This window comes from Phascolarctos cinereus, unplaced genomic scaffold (genome assembly GCF_003287225.1).
Source record: "Phascolarctos cinereus isolate Bilbo 61053 unplaced genomic scaffold, phaCin_HiC Scaffold_4;HRSCAF=312, whole genome shotgun sequence".
Classification (NCBI taxonomy): Eukaryota; Metazoa; Chordata; class Mammalia; order Diprotodontia; family Phascolarctidae; genus Phascolarctos; species Phascolarctos cinereus.
Window position 1 is genome coordinate 374,774,326 of NW_027555847.1, and position 17,559 is coordinate 374,791,884.

Consider the following 17,559-nt stretch of genomic DNA (forward strand, 5'->3'; position numbering starts at 1 on the left):
AGAATAAATGGAAGACTCAACCCTTTTCCTGGTGAAGTCATCCAGCATGTATCACTTCCCCAGGTCCCCAGGTAATGTGGGGATTCATCATCAAGAGAGAGAACAAGTCAGGAATGAGGATCCAGTGAAGACACTCGAAAGAAGGCCCAGGGGAGAGTTCATAGTAGTATAGTAAGGGGGGTTCAAACTAGGCAGAAGGAAGACATTTCAGAGAGCGAGCACTTCTGTATTGACACCAAAGGAAGTCAGAGCATCTCCTTTCCCAGTGCTCTTTTGGGATAATATTGGCAAGCCGTCTGCCCAGAAGTAATTTTGTCAGGGAGCCCTTCTAGTCCTGCAAGGCAATGCTTGGTGCCAATCCTAGGCCATTGCCTTCTCTTAAACTCCCATCTTCCCCAAATTCAGTCAACAATGTTGAAAGATGAAATATGGGCCGGCCACCACACTGCCCCCTACACCCTACCATTTCCTACTTCTTTAAAAAAGAAAAGCCTTTTTTGATGCCTTTTGCTCTTTATACCATATCTGTTCCCCATTACAACCCCTTCCCCAAACTCTCTTGTCACAAGAAAAACAGTTAAGCAAGGCCAATCAACCCAATGACTGAGTCTGAAAGCATACGCAACATTCTGCCGCCATACTTGTCCACCTCTACCAAGAGGGGAGAAGTGTGCTCCATCATCTGTTCTCTGAAACCAGAATCTCAACTCCTTCTTGAGAGATGTGTTCAACTCTTCTGTCACTGCACTTATGTAAACAGATATGGCCACATGTTCTTTTACCAACACCCCACCCAGCTGAGATGGCTGACCCTCAGTCTAAGACCACATAGACCCACGAGGTCCACTTCCACACACATTCTCTCTTTCTCTTACTTATCATTCTTAAATCATACCAAAATAAGACATTAACTGGTACATGGTAGAGGTAGCAAGGTATGGCGAGGGGAGCAGGAGGGGAATGAGATTAGAAGAGAATTATACTCTTTATTACAAAAATGTAATAAAGCTTTCTGGTTGGGGATGGGGAAGGTAAACACTTGCCAAGGTACAAAGGAACCAAACTATCTCCATCTTCCTCGGCCTTATAAATAGATCCAGCTCTTCCCAAATGCCATGACATAGGTTCTACTTGAAGCCATATGAAGAAAAGCAACCCCAAAGGTTTATGAGATAGAAGTGAGAGGAGGGGATGAAGAGACAGACCTCAAAGCAGGCCACAGTGAGCCCATACCCTCTCACTCAGACTTAGCCAGGGAGGTCAGACCATTAAGCCTGAGTTAAAATGGAAATACCTCGTTCTTTTTAAAATAGAAGGAAGGATTGGCTTGTTAGACTTACAGTGACTATAAAATTATATTGGTCCTTTGTAACCATGAGACACGCATACAAACAAATAAAAGCTCTGCCCCTCTCCCCTAGCTCTCACCCTGCCTGTGAGCTTTTTAATTTTCTATAATTAATTGGGCAAGAATGGAACTTGGGAAAAGCTCAACTATGGTTAGAATCTGCGGCCTTCTTTCTAGTGATACGTCCTAGGGATGGCAGCTGGGACTATCCGATTACCTGCAGCACGTTGAGAAGAAGGCTCCGGAACTTGGTCCCTTCCACCATGAAGAGGGCCATTTTGTCACAGAGTTTCGCAGCCGTGAAGGCAAAACTGCGGTCTGTCACAGCCTTTTGGTAAATGGTTCGGACAATCTCTCCCAGCATCTCCTCGGAGTTGGTGGAGTTCTGGGCCTCCTCCATGAAGGTGGTGAGCTGGGCATCCGCGTCACTGCCGTTGTTCCTCATGCTGTTCAGAATCTCTATCAGCTTGTCCATTTTGTTCCTCTGGGGATTGGGTGGCACCACCGTTACTTCTTCCTGGAGCCCCCAGGAGGTAGGGGGAGAGAAAGGACACCAACAAAGAAAGTCACTACAGAGTGGGGCAGAAGTGGAAGGGCTAAGGTGGGGAGGAGTGGGAGGACTCCTTTCGGCGATCCCCACAAAGTGGACCACACACTCACCTGTCCTTTTCCATGAGATCAGCTGTACTAGTGTGCCCATCTTGCATACTTTGAGTATCCTTAGGCATCCTTATTTTTTGTAATCTTGCCCTCTGACCTCTCTGCTAATGTAATTCATTGATTCCCCTTTGCCTTACCTTCTTCCATTACTGCTACAATATCTTAGGTTGATCTTTCTTGTGGGCTTTTGTTATTCCACAGGAGCTCAATGAAGCATCCTTCTCTGCCCTTCATCTTGGAACAATATACATCTCTGGAGTCAGGGAACCTGGGTTCAAGTTCTAACTCTAACGCTTACTAGCTGTGTTACTTTGGGCAAGTCACTTCACTTTCTTGGGTCTCAGTTTCCTCATCTGTAAAATTAGGAGGTTGGATTACAGTGAGATCCTGTCCAGCTCTGGGGCTAGAGTCCTGTAACTGGCAACTTCTTTGCCCTGAGGAGTTACTATTATCCATGAGACCCAAAGGGGGCAGGAAGTTAAATGTGGTCAACGCTAGGAAATCCCCAAATAGCTCTTCCTTTACCAACATGGTTGCTGGTCTTTGTCTGGCAAGTATATTTTAAAAAAATAAAACAAACAAAAACAAAAACAAAATGAGACCCTCATGAGTATTTATTGTGGCTAGGGCTAAAGTAGCAGAAGCAGAAAAGTCTAAAATGGCATTTAGTTCTAAACTCTTTATTCTCAACTCCACACAATAATATTAGGTTCTGAATGACTTGGTTAGAGCTTGGGACCAAGAGTCAGAAGACCTGCATTCTGATTCTGGTTCCACCACTAACTAGCTGAGTAATCTGGTCAAATCACCCCCTCTCTGAGCCTCATTTTATTCATCTCGAAGATGGGAAGAATCTCTGAGTAATTATGAGGCTCAGATGAGCCATAAAAGCCATACAAAGTATGAACCATAAAGAAAGTGGTGCACAAGTATGAGCTACTGTTACAGATAAGGAACATAAGGGTGGTAGGAGAACTCTGGATCTGGGCTCAGGAGAAGTGGGTTCAAGTCCCTGGTCTTCCACTTACCAGTTATGGGTAAGAGGCCCTGACCTATCTGATCCTCAGTTTCCATATCTATAAAGTGATAATAACAACCCTTGTACCATCTACCTCACAATCCTGGTATATAAAGCATCATATTATATATTTGTGAGTTGTCATTATTATTATTATTATTATTTATTATTATTATTTATTATTATCATTATGATTATTATCATTGTCATTACATTGAGTTATCCTGACTGGCAGGAGATAGGGGACAGAGAGACAAGAACACAGCAGCTATAAAGGGTGGTTAGCAAGAACTGGGGACAGATTATCAAGTGTGAAAATTTCAAAGAATGAAAAATACAGCTTTGCCCTCTCCAATTTCCCAAACTAAATATGTTACTCAGTAATATTTCAGGATTACTAGAGAAGTCTTGGCTGGGGTGGAGAAGGAAGGGATCAAGTCTAAATGTAGGGCTGGAAATAATTTCCTTCCAAGGTTACTTACTCTCCCTTGCCTCCATCAGGCGGAAACTGAGCTGGCAAGGGCAGCTAGAATAGGGAGGGGGGCTCTGGTGCTTGCTTTCATGGTCTAGGCTTTCCTTATAAAAAAGCCCAGCAAGAAAGGGAGGGGGTCAGGATACCTGGGTTCTAGTCCCAACTCTATTACTAATTAGCTCTGTGACTTGGCCAAATCACTTCCTAACTCTAACTCTCTAGACTTTATTTAGGCTCCTTCTCTGAGATTAAGTGTGCTGCAATGGATGGAGAGCTTGACTTGAAATCAGGAAGACCTGTGTTCAAATCTTGCCCCTAACATTTACTACCTACATGACCCAAGGCAAATCATTTTACCTCTACTTCACTTTGGGAAACTGGGTATATAGGGTGAAACCTAGGTTCAGCTATGCTTGGCCTGATCCATCACATACAACATTGAGGGGGAAGGTTTCGGCTCTGAAGCAGGGGCCCTTGGAGGCCCTATGATTCCATGAAGCAGGACAGATTCTCATAACAAAGTATGGCAGTCCTCAGCCTTACAGAAACACACCTGAGAAGGCTTTTGTTCATACAAAATACCCTCTAGAATCCAGTGCCCAGAAAGCTTTTTAAAACTTGGTACAGAGCTTTTAAACACAAGTTGTTTATCCTATTGCATCTATTCAATTCTTCATAATTAGAAACTGGACTCAAAACCTCTCCAGGGGGAAGATGATTTTTTTTTCTACTGGGATAAACTGACACCCTCATTGTCACTGGCTTCAAGAGATCCCTTGAAGCTGGCAGGTCTATGAGAGATGGTAAGGAGAAAGGAGTTTGATTTCATGGAGTCCTGGGGGGAACCATGGGTTTGCCAGGAGCAAGTAAGGCTGTTTATGATCAGGTGCTTCCATTTCAATTAATAATCTGTCTCATTCAAAGCCTACATTTCTGGACCTCACTCTGTCTTCTATTTCACTTTCACACTCCAACTAGCTTGGATCCTAGTACCCCATCCTGGTGCCAAGCAGCCATGAGGAGGAGAGGGAGACCGTATTGGAGAGTCCCAAGACCTTCAACACACAAGACCCACATGAATGTGTATAAACAGGACAACATGTGGAATTCAATGCTAAAGAGTGGAAATTCTTCTCTGGGCAACATATGAACAAAAGCAGGTGGCAACAGCCAGCTAGCTGGGAATGAGCCTCCTGAAGGAAATGCAAGGGAGGAAGTATCTTGTGCCCATGCATGCCCAGAGTGCCACGTTGTGAGAAGATCAAGAGAGGAATTCAGCTAGCAGCTAATAAGGCTGGGAGCTTCAGAAACCCTCAACTCCACTGTATTTGACTGAGGGATGTTTTGGAGCAGGAAGAGGACAATATTTCACTTTTGTTCTTGAATAAATCCTCTAAAGGCTACTTCCCCAGTGTGCTGTGTCCCAAAAGGTGAGAGCCTGTGAAACAAGGAACAAATGGGAGGGTCTAGGTTCAAGATCAAAAAGGAGATAGTACTTTTCTTCTGCGAAATAATAATAATAACAATAACAACAACTCACATAGCATTTTAAGTCTGAAAGTGCTTTACATACAGCACTTCACTTGAAGTACATATCTGAGATGGACGCAGACAGTAAGAATGACTAAAGACACTGGATACCGTCACTAGGGCAAAAGTAGTTAAAAATGAAAGGGAAGGCTACAGGAATTATGGGAATTTACTAGACTTATTTTCCATTTCACAACAATCTAAAGAAGGAAAGAATACCCACCTTCCAAAATGACCTCTGCAGATGCTCTTGGGAGACACTCAAAGACTGGACCATTATTTACCTACCATAATCTCCCTTATCTCAGGCTCCAGAGTCTTCCCTCAAACAAGAGAATGACATCAAAGAACACAACTTCCCTCTCTCTGAAGCCCTCAGGCATGGTATAGTGTGTTTCTGGCCCATGTCATGATCCATGAAATGAAGGTGCCTGCCTCTCCCAATGTGACCACTTGTCTCAAAATCTGTGACCCAAGGCATGTGGAATGGAATTCTTGGAGGTGTGTGTCTAGAGCAATATTGTGATTCCATCCTCTTTTTTAACAACCCTCTGCCCTTTACTTACCTTGCCTTTCACCCTGCCATGGTTCCCACTACCCTCAGAAGCATGCAGCCTGTGGGCTGGCCTATGCCATGACCCATGTAATGAAGGTGCCTACCTCTCTGCTGTCCTCCCAGAATAATTTAAAATTCAATTACCGGTACCTTTTCCTTTAGTCTTCGCCTCAGCCTGTCTTTGGAAGACTGGAGCAGGTTAATTTTGGGCCGCTCCCCAATTCGATCATTAATAATACCGTCTTTGCGTTTGGCCTCCACCTCCAGGCCTCCAGGCTGCTGGGGTGGTGACCTATCTGTAGGCTGAGCATCGGGGTTCCGGTGCATGTCCAGGGGGATGTGCACTGTGCACACAGGGGCATCTTCGATCTTCAGGCTCTCCGTTTCTTTGGTGTTGTTGCGGTGGGTAGCAGCCTCCTTGTCGCCGGGCGGGTGTTTTGGGTTGTTGTGGTGCCACCGTCGGTTCTGGCTATAGCCATGGTGGTTAGGCCTCCCTGAGGGGTGAGGTGCCTGGCCCCCCTGGTAGGATTTCTGGTGGTCCCTGTTGTGTTTGGCACTGCCTGGTTGGTGGTCACTGTGCTGCTGGGACTTGTTCCCACCTGGGGGCCTTTGCTGTCTCCTGCAAAACCCGAATTGGAAAGGGGGAGAAAAGAGAGGAGAGAGGAAGAGAGAGATATAGGGAGAGAGGGGAAACGAAATGAGTAGAGAGGAGGAGAGAAAACAGAGGGTAAATATGGGAGGGGGAAAGGGAGATATAAAGAGAAAGGGAGGGGAAAGAGGGAAGAGAGCAGGAAAGGGGAAAAAAGAAAAGAGAAGGAAAAGGAGAGGGAAAGAGAGGCCAGATGAAGAAAGGAGAGGTAGAAAGAGAAGGAGAAGAAAGGGAAAGAAAGAAGAAGAAGAAAAGAGTGACAGAGAAGTGAGAGAGGGAAAGAGGAACAGGATGGAGAGGGGGAGGGAAGAGAGAGAAAGAAAGAATTGTCAATGTGTAATCAGAGCCTTTAGCCTGTTGGTTAGTCAAGAAAGCACTAGCCTCAAATGAATTATTTCTCACCCTAAACCCAGAGCCAGGAGTCAGGGAAAAGAAGACATGGTTACCTATATGGTATGACTGAGAAGCTTTTCCCTGATGAAAAAATTTCTCCCTCCCTTGCATTTCCCTATACCTGGAACTCTGTATCAGTGGCGAAAGTACACCTAGACATGCTGGGCAAATAGCAAGTGTCCATAAATGCCTGGAGAATGGGACTCAATCTTCATGGTAAGCCCTGCTGATTAGCTCGCTTCACAGGATCTCTCAGATGTGGCCATCACAACCCTCTTTGTCTTTCCACGGGCATTATCTCCCATACATATGACATAGACTTCTTGGTGTAGGGGCAGAGTTGGCCATACCAGCACGTGGCCCAATAAGATCACGTTAATTGAAGGATGTCAAAATCCCAGTGCCTCTATTATCTCCCTAAACTGGCCCATGGGGGTGGGGAAGGGTGGCTGTGGTTCCCTTGCTGAGAAAGTAGGCAAGGCTTTAACCAGGCTGAGGTGAAGGCCTCATTCTCTGGGCAGCATAACACACTATCAGTTTTCCCAAAATAAGTGAGGACAAGGTGGTCCCAGTGCTCCTGCTGGTACTCAATGAGTCAGTAGTCACTAAATTCAGAGGTACTGAAAGAAGTGGTGGATGAGACGGTTGAGCTGCAAATGGTGATCTTGGAAGAAACAAGGAGGTTTAAGAGTAGACAAATGTCCTAATTTTCAAAAAGCATAAATTGGATTTTTTAAACTACAGACCAATCAGATATAAGAATTTGACTCCAATTTTTGAGGGATTATCAAATGCCCCAAATCATTATTAAATGATCTGTGAGCAAAAGGGAAGTGAAGAATTAGTTTGGGTTCACTGAGAGCAGGTCACGACAGACTAGCCTCATTTCTCTTTCTGACAGGGTTACTAAACTGACATTTCAAGGGAAAGTCAAAGATATAGTTTACTTGCATTTCAGTCAGGCTTTTGACAGAGTTTCTCATGATATTCTTGTGGACAAGTTGTTAAGGTATGGGCTGGATGGTTGTAGAGTTAGGTAGACTCAGAAATGGTTGAATGGTCTGACATGAAGTACAATGTTTAGTGTATCAATTGATACCAAACTAAAGGAAGGTGTGTGTGTGTTACATTGGAGTCCACCAAGACTCTGTCCTTTGCACTACTCTGCTCAACATTTTTATCAATGACTTGGATGGAGGCACAGATGGCATGCTTATCAAAGCTGAAGATAACACATAGCTAGAAGAGTTTAACACATTGTCTGGCAGAATCAGAATCCAAAAAGATCTCAACAGGCATATTATAAAGATGTGAAAATTAATAGGGATAAAACAAAAGTCCTACACTTGGTTTCAAAAAATCAAGTGTGAAATTATAGGATGGTGGTGATATAACGAGATAGTAGTTCACATGAAATAAAATGGGGGGTTTAAGTGGTATAATATGGTCACCAAAAAAAGCTAATGAAATCTTAGGCTGCATTGGAAGCATAATGAACAGAACAGGGAAGATAAAGTTTTGTTGATTTCCTTTCATTTCTTTCATTTGTGTTTATTACTGATCAGCTATTTCCCCCTTCTCTACTCTTCGCTGTTTCTCAGTGAGTTATTTTGAAGCCTGGATTGGAAAGAGGAAAATTTCCTTGGCAAATAATTCTTGATTCCCTGCCATTTTGGTCATCTTTGTTTAGAATTTTTGTAGTGCCTAGGGCAACTATCAGCACAGTGCCCATGAGGACGGCTGATGAGTGCTTCCTGAATCTCCCACTCCTCCTCATCTGGCCTCAGCTAGGCTTTGCTCTGGTTTTGCCTTCAAGAGCTATGGAGGGCTGTCCTGAAGGGATTCCACTCTCAACATTCCCACCCAGGAGTAGGAGGCTGTTTATAATGGCTGGTAGGCAAAAGATCATTTTTTCAAAAAAATGCAGTCTGGGCCAGAGGTCCTGTTGACTCCCAAAGCTGCCTATCTTTTTCTGCAGAAATGGTTTGGACATTTCTCAAGTACTAGGATTGTGGTGAAGGTTTAAAGACAGATAAGTATTGACCAAGAAGTATTAAATCAATTGAACTGCTCATCTCCTAAAGAGTGGCCCCTCAAGGAATCTGTGTGACTTTTCAAACCTCATATGCAAAATGAGAGTTAGAATAAATTATCTCAAAGTTCCCTTCCAGCTATATATATACATATATATATATATGTATATGTATATATATGTGTGTATATATATATATATATATAAAATATATATTATTTCTCAAATATGACACTCCATCTCTCATCTCCGTCCTTTTACACTGGACATACCACATGCTTGGAATGTTCTACCTCATGACCCTTATCTCTTGGTTTCCCTGGATTCCTTCAAGACTTAGCTCAAATTCTACCTTCTATAGAAAATCTTTCCTACTCCCCAGCTGCTAGAACCTTCCTTTCTCAGGTTGTCTTTTATCTACTCTTTCCTATATACTTTGTATGTATGTATATAGAAGGGCAGCTAGGTGGCACAGTAGAGGAAGTGCCTGACCTGGTGTCAGGAAGACTCCTTTTCCCAAGTTCAAATCCAGCCTCAGACACTTACTAGTTGTATAATCCTCTGCAAGTCATTTAACCCTGTCTGCCTGTTTCCTCATCTGTAAAATGAGCTGGAAAAGGAAACAGCGAGCCACTCCAGTATCACGGCCAAGAAAACCCCAAATGCGGTCATGAAGTCAGACACGACTGAATGACAACAACGTGTATATACATATTTATATGTTGTCTCTCCCATTAGAATATATGCTTTTTAAGGGCAAGAATGGTTTTTAGTCAACAAGCATTAATTAAGCTCCTACTATATTTCAGGGACTGTGCTATGCACTGGGGATACAAAGAAAGACAACAGTACCTGAGCTTAATGGGGAGATGGCAAACAAACAGCTATGTACAAACAAGATACATACTGAGTAAATTGGAGAAAATCAAAAGAGGAAAGGCACTGGAATAAAGGGGGATTGGGAAAGGCTTCCTGTAAAAGATGAGATTTGAGCTGGGATTTGAATGAAGTCAAGGAGGGCAAGAGAAAGAGATGAGGCAGAAGAGGATTCCAGGGCACTAGCTAGTAGTGAAAACACAGAATTGGGAGATGGAGTGCCTTATCTGAGTGAAAGCAAGGAGACCAGTGTCCCTAGAGTGCGGAGCTTGTGGCAGTGAGTAAGGTGTAAAAAGACTGAAAGGTAAGAGGAGGCCAGGTTAGAAAGGGCTTGGAATACCAGAGGATCCTGGAGGTGATAGGAAGCTACTGGAGCTGATTGAATAGGACATGCTCAGACCGGTGCTTTAGGAAGATAAATCTGACAGCTGAGTGATGGATGGATTAGACTAGGGTGGTGGCAGTGTCAGAGGAGAAAAGGGAGGTGTATATGAGAGATGTTATAAAGGCAGAAATGACAGATCTTGGCAGCTGATTAGATACGGGGGGGGCGGGAGAGTGACAAGATGAAGATGACAACTAGGTGTGAGACTGAATGACTAGGAAGATGGGGTACTCAATGATAAAGGGAAGATTAGGAAGAAGGGGGGAGTTGGGGGAAAATATAACAAGTTCAGTTTTGAACATACTGAGCTTAAGATGTCTATGGGACATTCAGTTTGTCATGTCCAACAAGCAGTTGGAGATGTAAGACTGGAAATTAGGAGACAGGGAAGGGCTGGATAAGTAGACCGGGAATCTTTAGCACAGAGATAAGAATTGAATCCATTGATGAGATCACCAAGCCAAATAGCATCTAGGGAGAAAAGATGAGGGCCCAGGACAGAGTCTTGGAGGATACCCAGGGTTACTGGGTATGGCCTGGATAAAGATCCAGTAAAGGACCCTGAAGAGGAGAAGTCACACAGGGAGAAGAACCAGTAGAGAAAACCTGGAGAGAGAAGAGTACCAAGGAGAAGAGGGTGATATTTGGCAATTTAAGAGATCATTGGTAACTTTGCCTTTTTATGTATCCCCACTGCTTAGCACAGTGCCTAACACATATATGGTAAATGCTTAATAAATACTTATTGACCAACTGATTCTCTATTGAAACAGATAAAAGCAACGGGATTTTTGTTTTTACCCAGAAGAGAATCATAAAATTTTACACATAGAAGGGGTCTTAGGCTTGTACTTTCTGGGTGACTATGTCTAGGACTGACATCCTTCGCCTAAGTAACAGGAATTCTTGCTGGGAGCCCAATACTAGGGGAGGGGGAAGGGAATAGCATTTATAAAGTGCCTACTATGTGCCAGGTACTAAGATAAGCAATGGAAATACAAAAAGGGGCAAAAGACAGTCCCTGTCCTCAAGGAGCTCACAATCTAATAGAGAGACAACATGCAAACAAATATGTACAAATAAGCTATACACAGGATAAATGGGAAATAGTTAACAGAGCAAAGGCACTGATATTAAGATGCATTGAGGAAGGCTTCCTGCAGGAGGTGGGATTTTATTTAGGACTTAAAGGAAGTCAGGGAAATTGGTAGATGGTGTTAATGAGGGAGAGCATTCCTGGCGTAGGAGACAGAGAAAATGCTTGAGGCCTAGAGATGGAGTATCTTGTTCACAGAACAGCCAGGAAGGAGGCCAGTATTACTAAATTGAAGAATATGCTTTGGGGAGTACGTTATAAAAGGAGACTGGACAGATAGGAGGGGACTAGGTTATAAAGGGCTTTCAATGCCAAACAGAGCATTTTGCATTTGCTCCTGAAGGTAATAGGGAGCCATAGGAATTTACTGAGTAGGGGAATAACATGATCAGCTCTGCACTTTAGGAAAATTATTTCGGCAGCTGAATGGTGGATGGATTGAAGTGGGGAGAGACTTGATGGAGCCAGACCTATCAGTAGGCTATGGCAATTACCCAGGCATGAGGTGATGAGGGCTTGCACTAGAATGCAGTGTCAGAGGAGAGAAGGGAGTGTACTTAAGAGATGTTGCAAATACAAAATCTACAGGTCTTGGCACATTTTGGGTCATGGGTGGGGTGGGGGGTGTTGATAGATAGTGAAGAATCCAGGATGATTCCCAGATTCCCTGAGGGACTAGGAAAATGGTGTTGCCCTCTACAGTAATAGGGAAGGTAGAAATGGGGAGGGTTCAGGGGAAAGATAATGAATTCTGTTTTGGACACATTTAGTTTAAGATATCTGCTGGACATCCAAGTTCAGTGCCTGAAAGGTAGTTGGAGATACAAGACTGGCGATCAGCAGAGAGGTTAGTGCAGGTAAATATGAGAATCATCAGCCTACAGATGGTAATTAAACCCATGGGAGTTGATAAGGTCATCAAGTGAAGTAGTATAGAAGGACAAGAGAAGAAGGCCCAGGACAGACCCCAGAGGGACACCTACGGTGTGATCTGGATGAGGACCTAGCAAAGAAGACAGAGAAAGAGCAGTCAGATAGGTAGGAGCAGAGAATGGTGTCCTGAAAACCTAGAGAAGGAGATATCAAGGAGGAGAGAGTGATCAGCAATTTCATAGGCTGCAGAGACGTCAAGGAGGATGAGAACTGAAAAAAGGCCATTTGGATTTTGGAAACAAGTTCTCCAAATTCACTGGCCATAAATGTATTTCTTTTAATAGAACAGGGAACTAAAAGTCTTAGTGTTAGAAGGATAGTTAAAATGCTGTAGGGAAAGAATCAATACTCTTTTGGAGCAAGAAGAACTGGATTTGAATTCTAGTTTTGCTACTTATTACCCAGGTGACCCTGAGCAAATCACTTAACCTCTTTCAGTATCAGGTTCCTCAGACCAGATCTCTCAAGCAAGAAACAAGGCGTATCCTAACTAACTTCAACAAGAAAAGACCAAGGAGCTGGAGAAGGCAAGAGGCCCAGTGGCTAAAAAAAAGTGGGAAAATGATGATGAGTAAGATGGAACCTTTGGAATTCCAGGTACTGAGCAGTCCTCAAATCCTTCTGTCATTTCCAGGTGCTTTTTGGATTGTCTTCTTCTCCTTTGGTTCAAGTGTGACCAAAATAGTGATGCTGGTTCTCAGCCCCAGAGACAGTGTTTGTTAAATACCTACTGTGTGTATCCAACAAGTTTTTTCTTGTTTTTTTTTTGGGGGGGGAGGGTGAGGCCATTGGGGTTAAGTGACTTGTCCAGGGTCACACAGCTAGTAAGTATCAAGCATCTGAGGTCAGATTTGAACTCAGGTCCTCCTGACTCCAAGGCCAGAGCTCTATCCACTGCACCACCTAGCTGCCCCCAAGTTTTTTCTTGTTGAATAAACTGTCAGAAACACACCTTGTAAAAAAAAAGCCAAGACCAAAACCAAACAAAATAAAAAACCTTCCCAACACCCCTGTTTAGAGTCCAGCCCAATTTCCTCAATCAAGAAGAAAAGCACATCTTGTAAAGGAATTAATTTTGTTAGTCTTCCACTAAAGGAGTATGGCACACTAATCTGCTTTCTATTGAACCAGCTCCCCAATCCTGGGCATGTACTTTTGTTGCTTTAAGTGCAAGAATTAAGTATCTCCATCCTCACCCCTCCTGAGCTCTCCTCCTTCTAATCATCTCCTCCTCCTCCTCATTTCTACTTTAGCCTGACTCACCAATTCCTTAGTCCATTCCACCATGTCCTCTGGAACACGTGTTCTATCACCAAAAACTGTCTTAAATCTTCCCTCTTTTCCATCTCATTTCCTCTATCTCCTCACTTTAATGGGGGCCTTGTTCTCCCTTACAGGTTCTCTATACTGGTGGACACTCCTCCTATTCTATCCAATTCACAATGTTAGGGAGACAGGGGAGAGATACTTCTTGCCTCCCACTGCTGCTTCAGGACCATTCTTCTACTACTATTCATCAATGACCTTTCCTTTTTTGAGATTCATATGGACCACAAAGGGCAGCTGGGTGGTGAAGTAGACAGAATGTTGAGCCTGGAGTCAGGAAGACCTGAGTTCAAATTTGACCCAAGACCCTTACTAGCTGTTTGATCCTAAGGAAGTCACTCAACCCTGTTTGCCTCAGTTTCCTCAACTGTAAAATGAACTGGAGAAGGAAATGGCAAACCACTCTAGGATCTTTGCAAGATAACCCCAAATGGGGTCACAAAGAGGCAGACACAACTGAAACAACTGAAAAACAACAAATGGACCACAAATGGTCAATTTGTGCCACTTTCTCCCCATTCCTGTTGTCATTCATCAACCATTCTTCCAATATTTTAAATTATTTCAGCACCTAGTTCATTCTTCTCCTTTACCATATTTCTCGTCTTCGTCATCAGAGATGTCAATATTTATGTTGCTAACTTTCTGGTAAACTGACCACGATTCTTCAACATCATTAACTCTAACAATGACTTTCTCTACGTTACTTAATCCACATGCTGACGTGGTCAAACCTTAGCCCTTTCAAAAGTTGCACTACCTCTACAATGTGGAACTTTGAAACTTCATTGGCTGGTCACAAACTAACCACCTCACCTGTTCTCTCCCACATCCTCAAGGATCTTGATCAGAATAGTAATCCCGTTTCTCTCATTATCTTTAATTCCTCCCTTATCAATGGATGCTTCCATTCTGTCTACAAACATGTACTCTTATCACCTGTGTAACTTTGGGCAAGTCATTTAATGCCCCTGGGCCTCAGTTGCCTCATCTGTAAAATGACAGGGTTGAATTAGATGGCCTCTAAGGTCCTTCCCAGCTCTCAGTGTATTATCCTATGTTCAAGCGTCCTTAGGCCTGATCTCTGATCCCCTATCTCCACGTCTTTCCTTGACTTAACCATACCAGCTCTATACCATTGGATTTTCTCTCAATCTTCCCCCTCCATTGCTACCTTTCTTGATCAGATTTATTCTTGATGCCTCTACTTCCTCACTACGCACTCTCCTCAAGCCCTTGCACCTTGGCCCTCACCATTTGACTGAAACTGAATGACCACCTGACCATTAGTCTTTTTTCAGTCCTTATCCTCCTTGACACGTCTAAAACTTATGACACCTGCGACTACACCCTCCTATTGGATCCTCTCTCATCCCTCTGCCTCAGAGACAACACACTCTTCCAGTTCTCCTTCTATCTGTCCAACCTCCCTTTCTTGGTTTCCTCAATGGCTAGTCTCTCAGTCTTTCCCCAACTACTTAAAGTGAGTCTTTGCTAGTAATGATCCATAGTTGCACTTTCTCTTGGAAATCTCATTTCATCCCTTGGTTTCATCTACCACTACCACGCTGATAAGTCCCAATTCAGTATCTCCAACGCTGACCTCTCTTTCCAGACCTGCACCTCTGATGATGTGCACTTATCTGGATGTTCTGTTGGCACTTCAAGGTCAACATGCCCTGAACCAGGCTCATTATCTTTCCCCTTAAACTGGCTTCTCTTTCTGACATCACTCTGTTTGTCTGTGGTAGCATCATTCATCCAGTCTCCCATGCTGGTAACCTTAGTGTTTATCTCTGATTCATCCTTCTCCCTGGACTTTGATATGCAATCTGTTACCAGTTCCTGTTGAGTGAATCTCTGCTACATCTCTAGAACTTGTTTACTTTTTCTCTATGACCACTATCACCACTGTTTGGCAATAGTCTTTTTTAATGTCTTTCCACTTTTATGTCTTTCCTCTTTGTGCTACTGCCAGAATAAACTTTCTCATACAAATACCTAGGATTTATATAGCACTTTACAAATATTATCTCATCTTATCCTCATAACTACCCAGGGAGATAGAGACTATTATTCCCATTTTACAGATGAGAAAAGTGAAACAGAGAAAAGTTAAGTCACTTTCCCAAGATCATACAATTTAGTGAACTGAGGCTTAATTTGAATTTGGGTCTTCTTGACTTTGGGGCAGGTAGGTGATGCAGTGGACAGAGTGTCAGGCCTGGAGAAAGGAAGACCATCTTCTTGAGTTCAAATCTGGCCTCAGACACTTACTTAGCTGTGTAACCACTTCACCCGGTTGGCCTCAGTTTCCTCAACTGTAAAACGAGCTGGAGAAGGAAATGGCAAATTGCTCTACTCTCTCTGCTGAGTGGGGTCACGGAGAGTCAGACATGCCTGAAACAAGTGAACAACAGCAAGCTCCCTGACTCCAGCCTAATGCTCCATCCATTTCAGGATGTGCTACTTGTCCATCTGCTCAGAAATCTTCACTGGATCCCTACTGCTTACTAAGTTAAGTTCAAACTCCTCTGAATGGCATTCAGGGCCCTCCACAACCTCAGTGCCCATCAATTTTTCCAACATTATTTCATATTACTTCCCTCAACTGAACCAAAAAGAGACAATGCTTTGTCCCTAAAACATGAATTGTGGTCTTATGCTTCCAGATCTTTTTTTTTTTTTTAAGGCAATTGGGGTTGAGTGACTTGCCCCAGGGTCACACAGCTAGTAAGTGTCAAGTGTTTGATCTGAGGCTGGATTTGAACTCAGATCCTCCCAACTTCAGGGCCAGTGCTCTATCCACTGCACCACCTAGCTGCCTCGCTTCCAAATCTTTTTGAAAACTGTTTCCTATGCCTGGAATATCCCCCACCCCTTACTGAAGCAGCTAGATGGCACAGCGGATAGAATTCTGGGCCTACAGCCAGAAAGACCCATATTCAGATCTGGTCTCAGACATTTACTAGTTGTGTTGGGTAAGTCACTTCACCTTTATCTGCCTCAGTTTCTTCAACTGTAAAACAGAGGTAATAATAGCATGTATCTCCCAGGGTTAATGTAAGGATCAAATGAAATAATATTTGTAAAGTGCTTAGCACATTGCCTGTCACATGGTAGACATCTAATAAATGCTCATTCTTCCCCTTCCTCTAGTCTCTTTCCCTAATTCCTATTCTTGAAAGCCAGGGGCTGGGGAGAGATTCCCTGAATGTCCTAGCTGGTAAGGGCCTTCTTCCTCTGACCTTACATAACACTTTATTTTGTAAAACTCCAACACATTTATGCAATACTACACATCATAATTATCTATGTTTGCATCATCCTCATACTAAACTATAAACTTCATAAGGAAAGAAACTGGATCTTATCCAAGACTTCTATTCCTTTCAACTTCCAGCTCAGTGCTTACAGTTCAGAGCAAACAATAATTGTTACATTTACAAAATTATACGATTGGATTAGATGATCACTAAAGTAGGTCCCTTCTACCTCCTAGGGTCTCATGCATATCTGGCCTGCCCTAAGTGAGGAAGATAGTACTGCCTTCATTTTTACAGATGCCAGAGGTTCTATGATTTGCCCTTGGTCACGAAGCTATTAATTGTGTGTAGAGGGGTGCTTTGAAACCAGAACTTCTGCTCCTGAGAACAGTGTTTTTTCCAACATGCTCTATTATTCCCCAAACTTTCACAGCCAGTGGCACCTGTCAATGGAGCCACGAAATGCCAATGGCAAACTGATGCTTAGCACAGTGCCTGGCACACTGCAGGCACTTGATAAATGCTTACTGAATTGAACCAATGGGTATATCCCTACAGTATGAAAAGGCGAGTGGGTCATTTGCTGAGCCTTCCAGCCCCACTACTGCCCACTTTTAGTAGTATCAGCTTTTAAGGTAAAGAACAGTGGTGATACATGTGTCTACAAGGGTGATAGCTTTAATAATAGTTTTTACTAGGCTGCCACAGATTCTTGTTTGAGAGAGGTAATGGTCAGTGCCTTAACTACTGGTTTCAGGGCTGAAGGATCGGTTATTCCCCTTCTTCTCCCCCTCCTCAACTCCCCAGTCCAGCTCACACTCACTACAGACCAATAGATCACACTGGAGCTCTTGGGTTGGAGGTGCTGAGCACAAGGCAACTCACAAATATTTTTTTCAGTGGTCGGCAACTAATCAGTTGCCCGAGTCTGCCTGCCAAATCCAGCTGCTCATCAAACCTGTATTCCTTGGCACTGGATTTCATTGATAACAATTTTCTGAAGCCAACTGGCTGCCCAC

General features: G+C 43.4%; 1 protein-coding gene across 7 annotated transcripts in view; it reads right to left on the reverse strand.

Annotated features, from left to right (window-relative positions):
- The window catches only part of CTIF (cap binding complex dependent translation initiation factor), a 479,887-nt gene that overhangs the window by 132,995 nt on the left and 329,333 nt on the right, over positions 1 to 17,559 (reverse strand). For 5 of the 7 annotated variants that reach the window (XM_078153267.1, XM_078153266.1, XM_078153265.1 and 2 more), the window contains 2 exons: positions 5,729 to 6,203; positions 1,566 to 1,865 (listed from right to left, as the gene is read on the reverse strand). In XM_078153267.1, the coding sequence (XP_078009393.1) occupies positions 1,566 to 1,865; positions 5,729 to 6,203 (775 nt within the window). The remainder of the gene's footprint in view (positions 1 to 1,565; positions 1,866 to 5,728; positions 6,204 to 17,559) is intronic. The other 2 variants (XM_078153268.1, XM_020985811.2) reach the window with 1 other exon arrangement.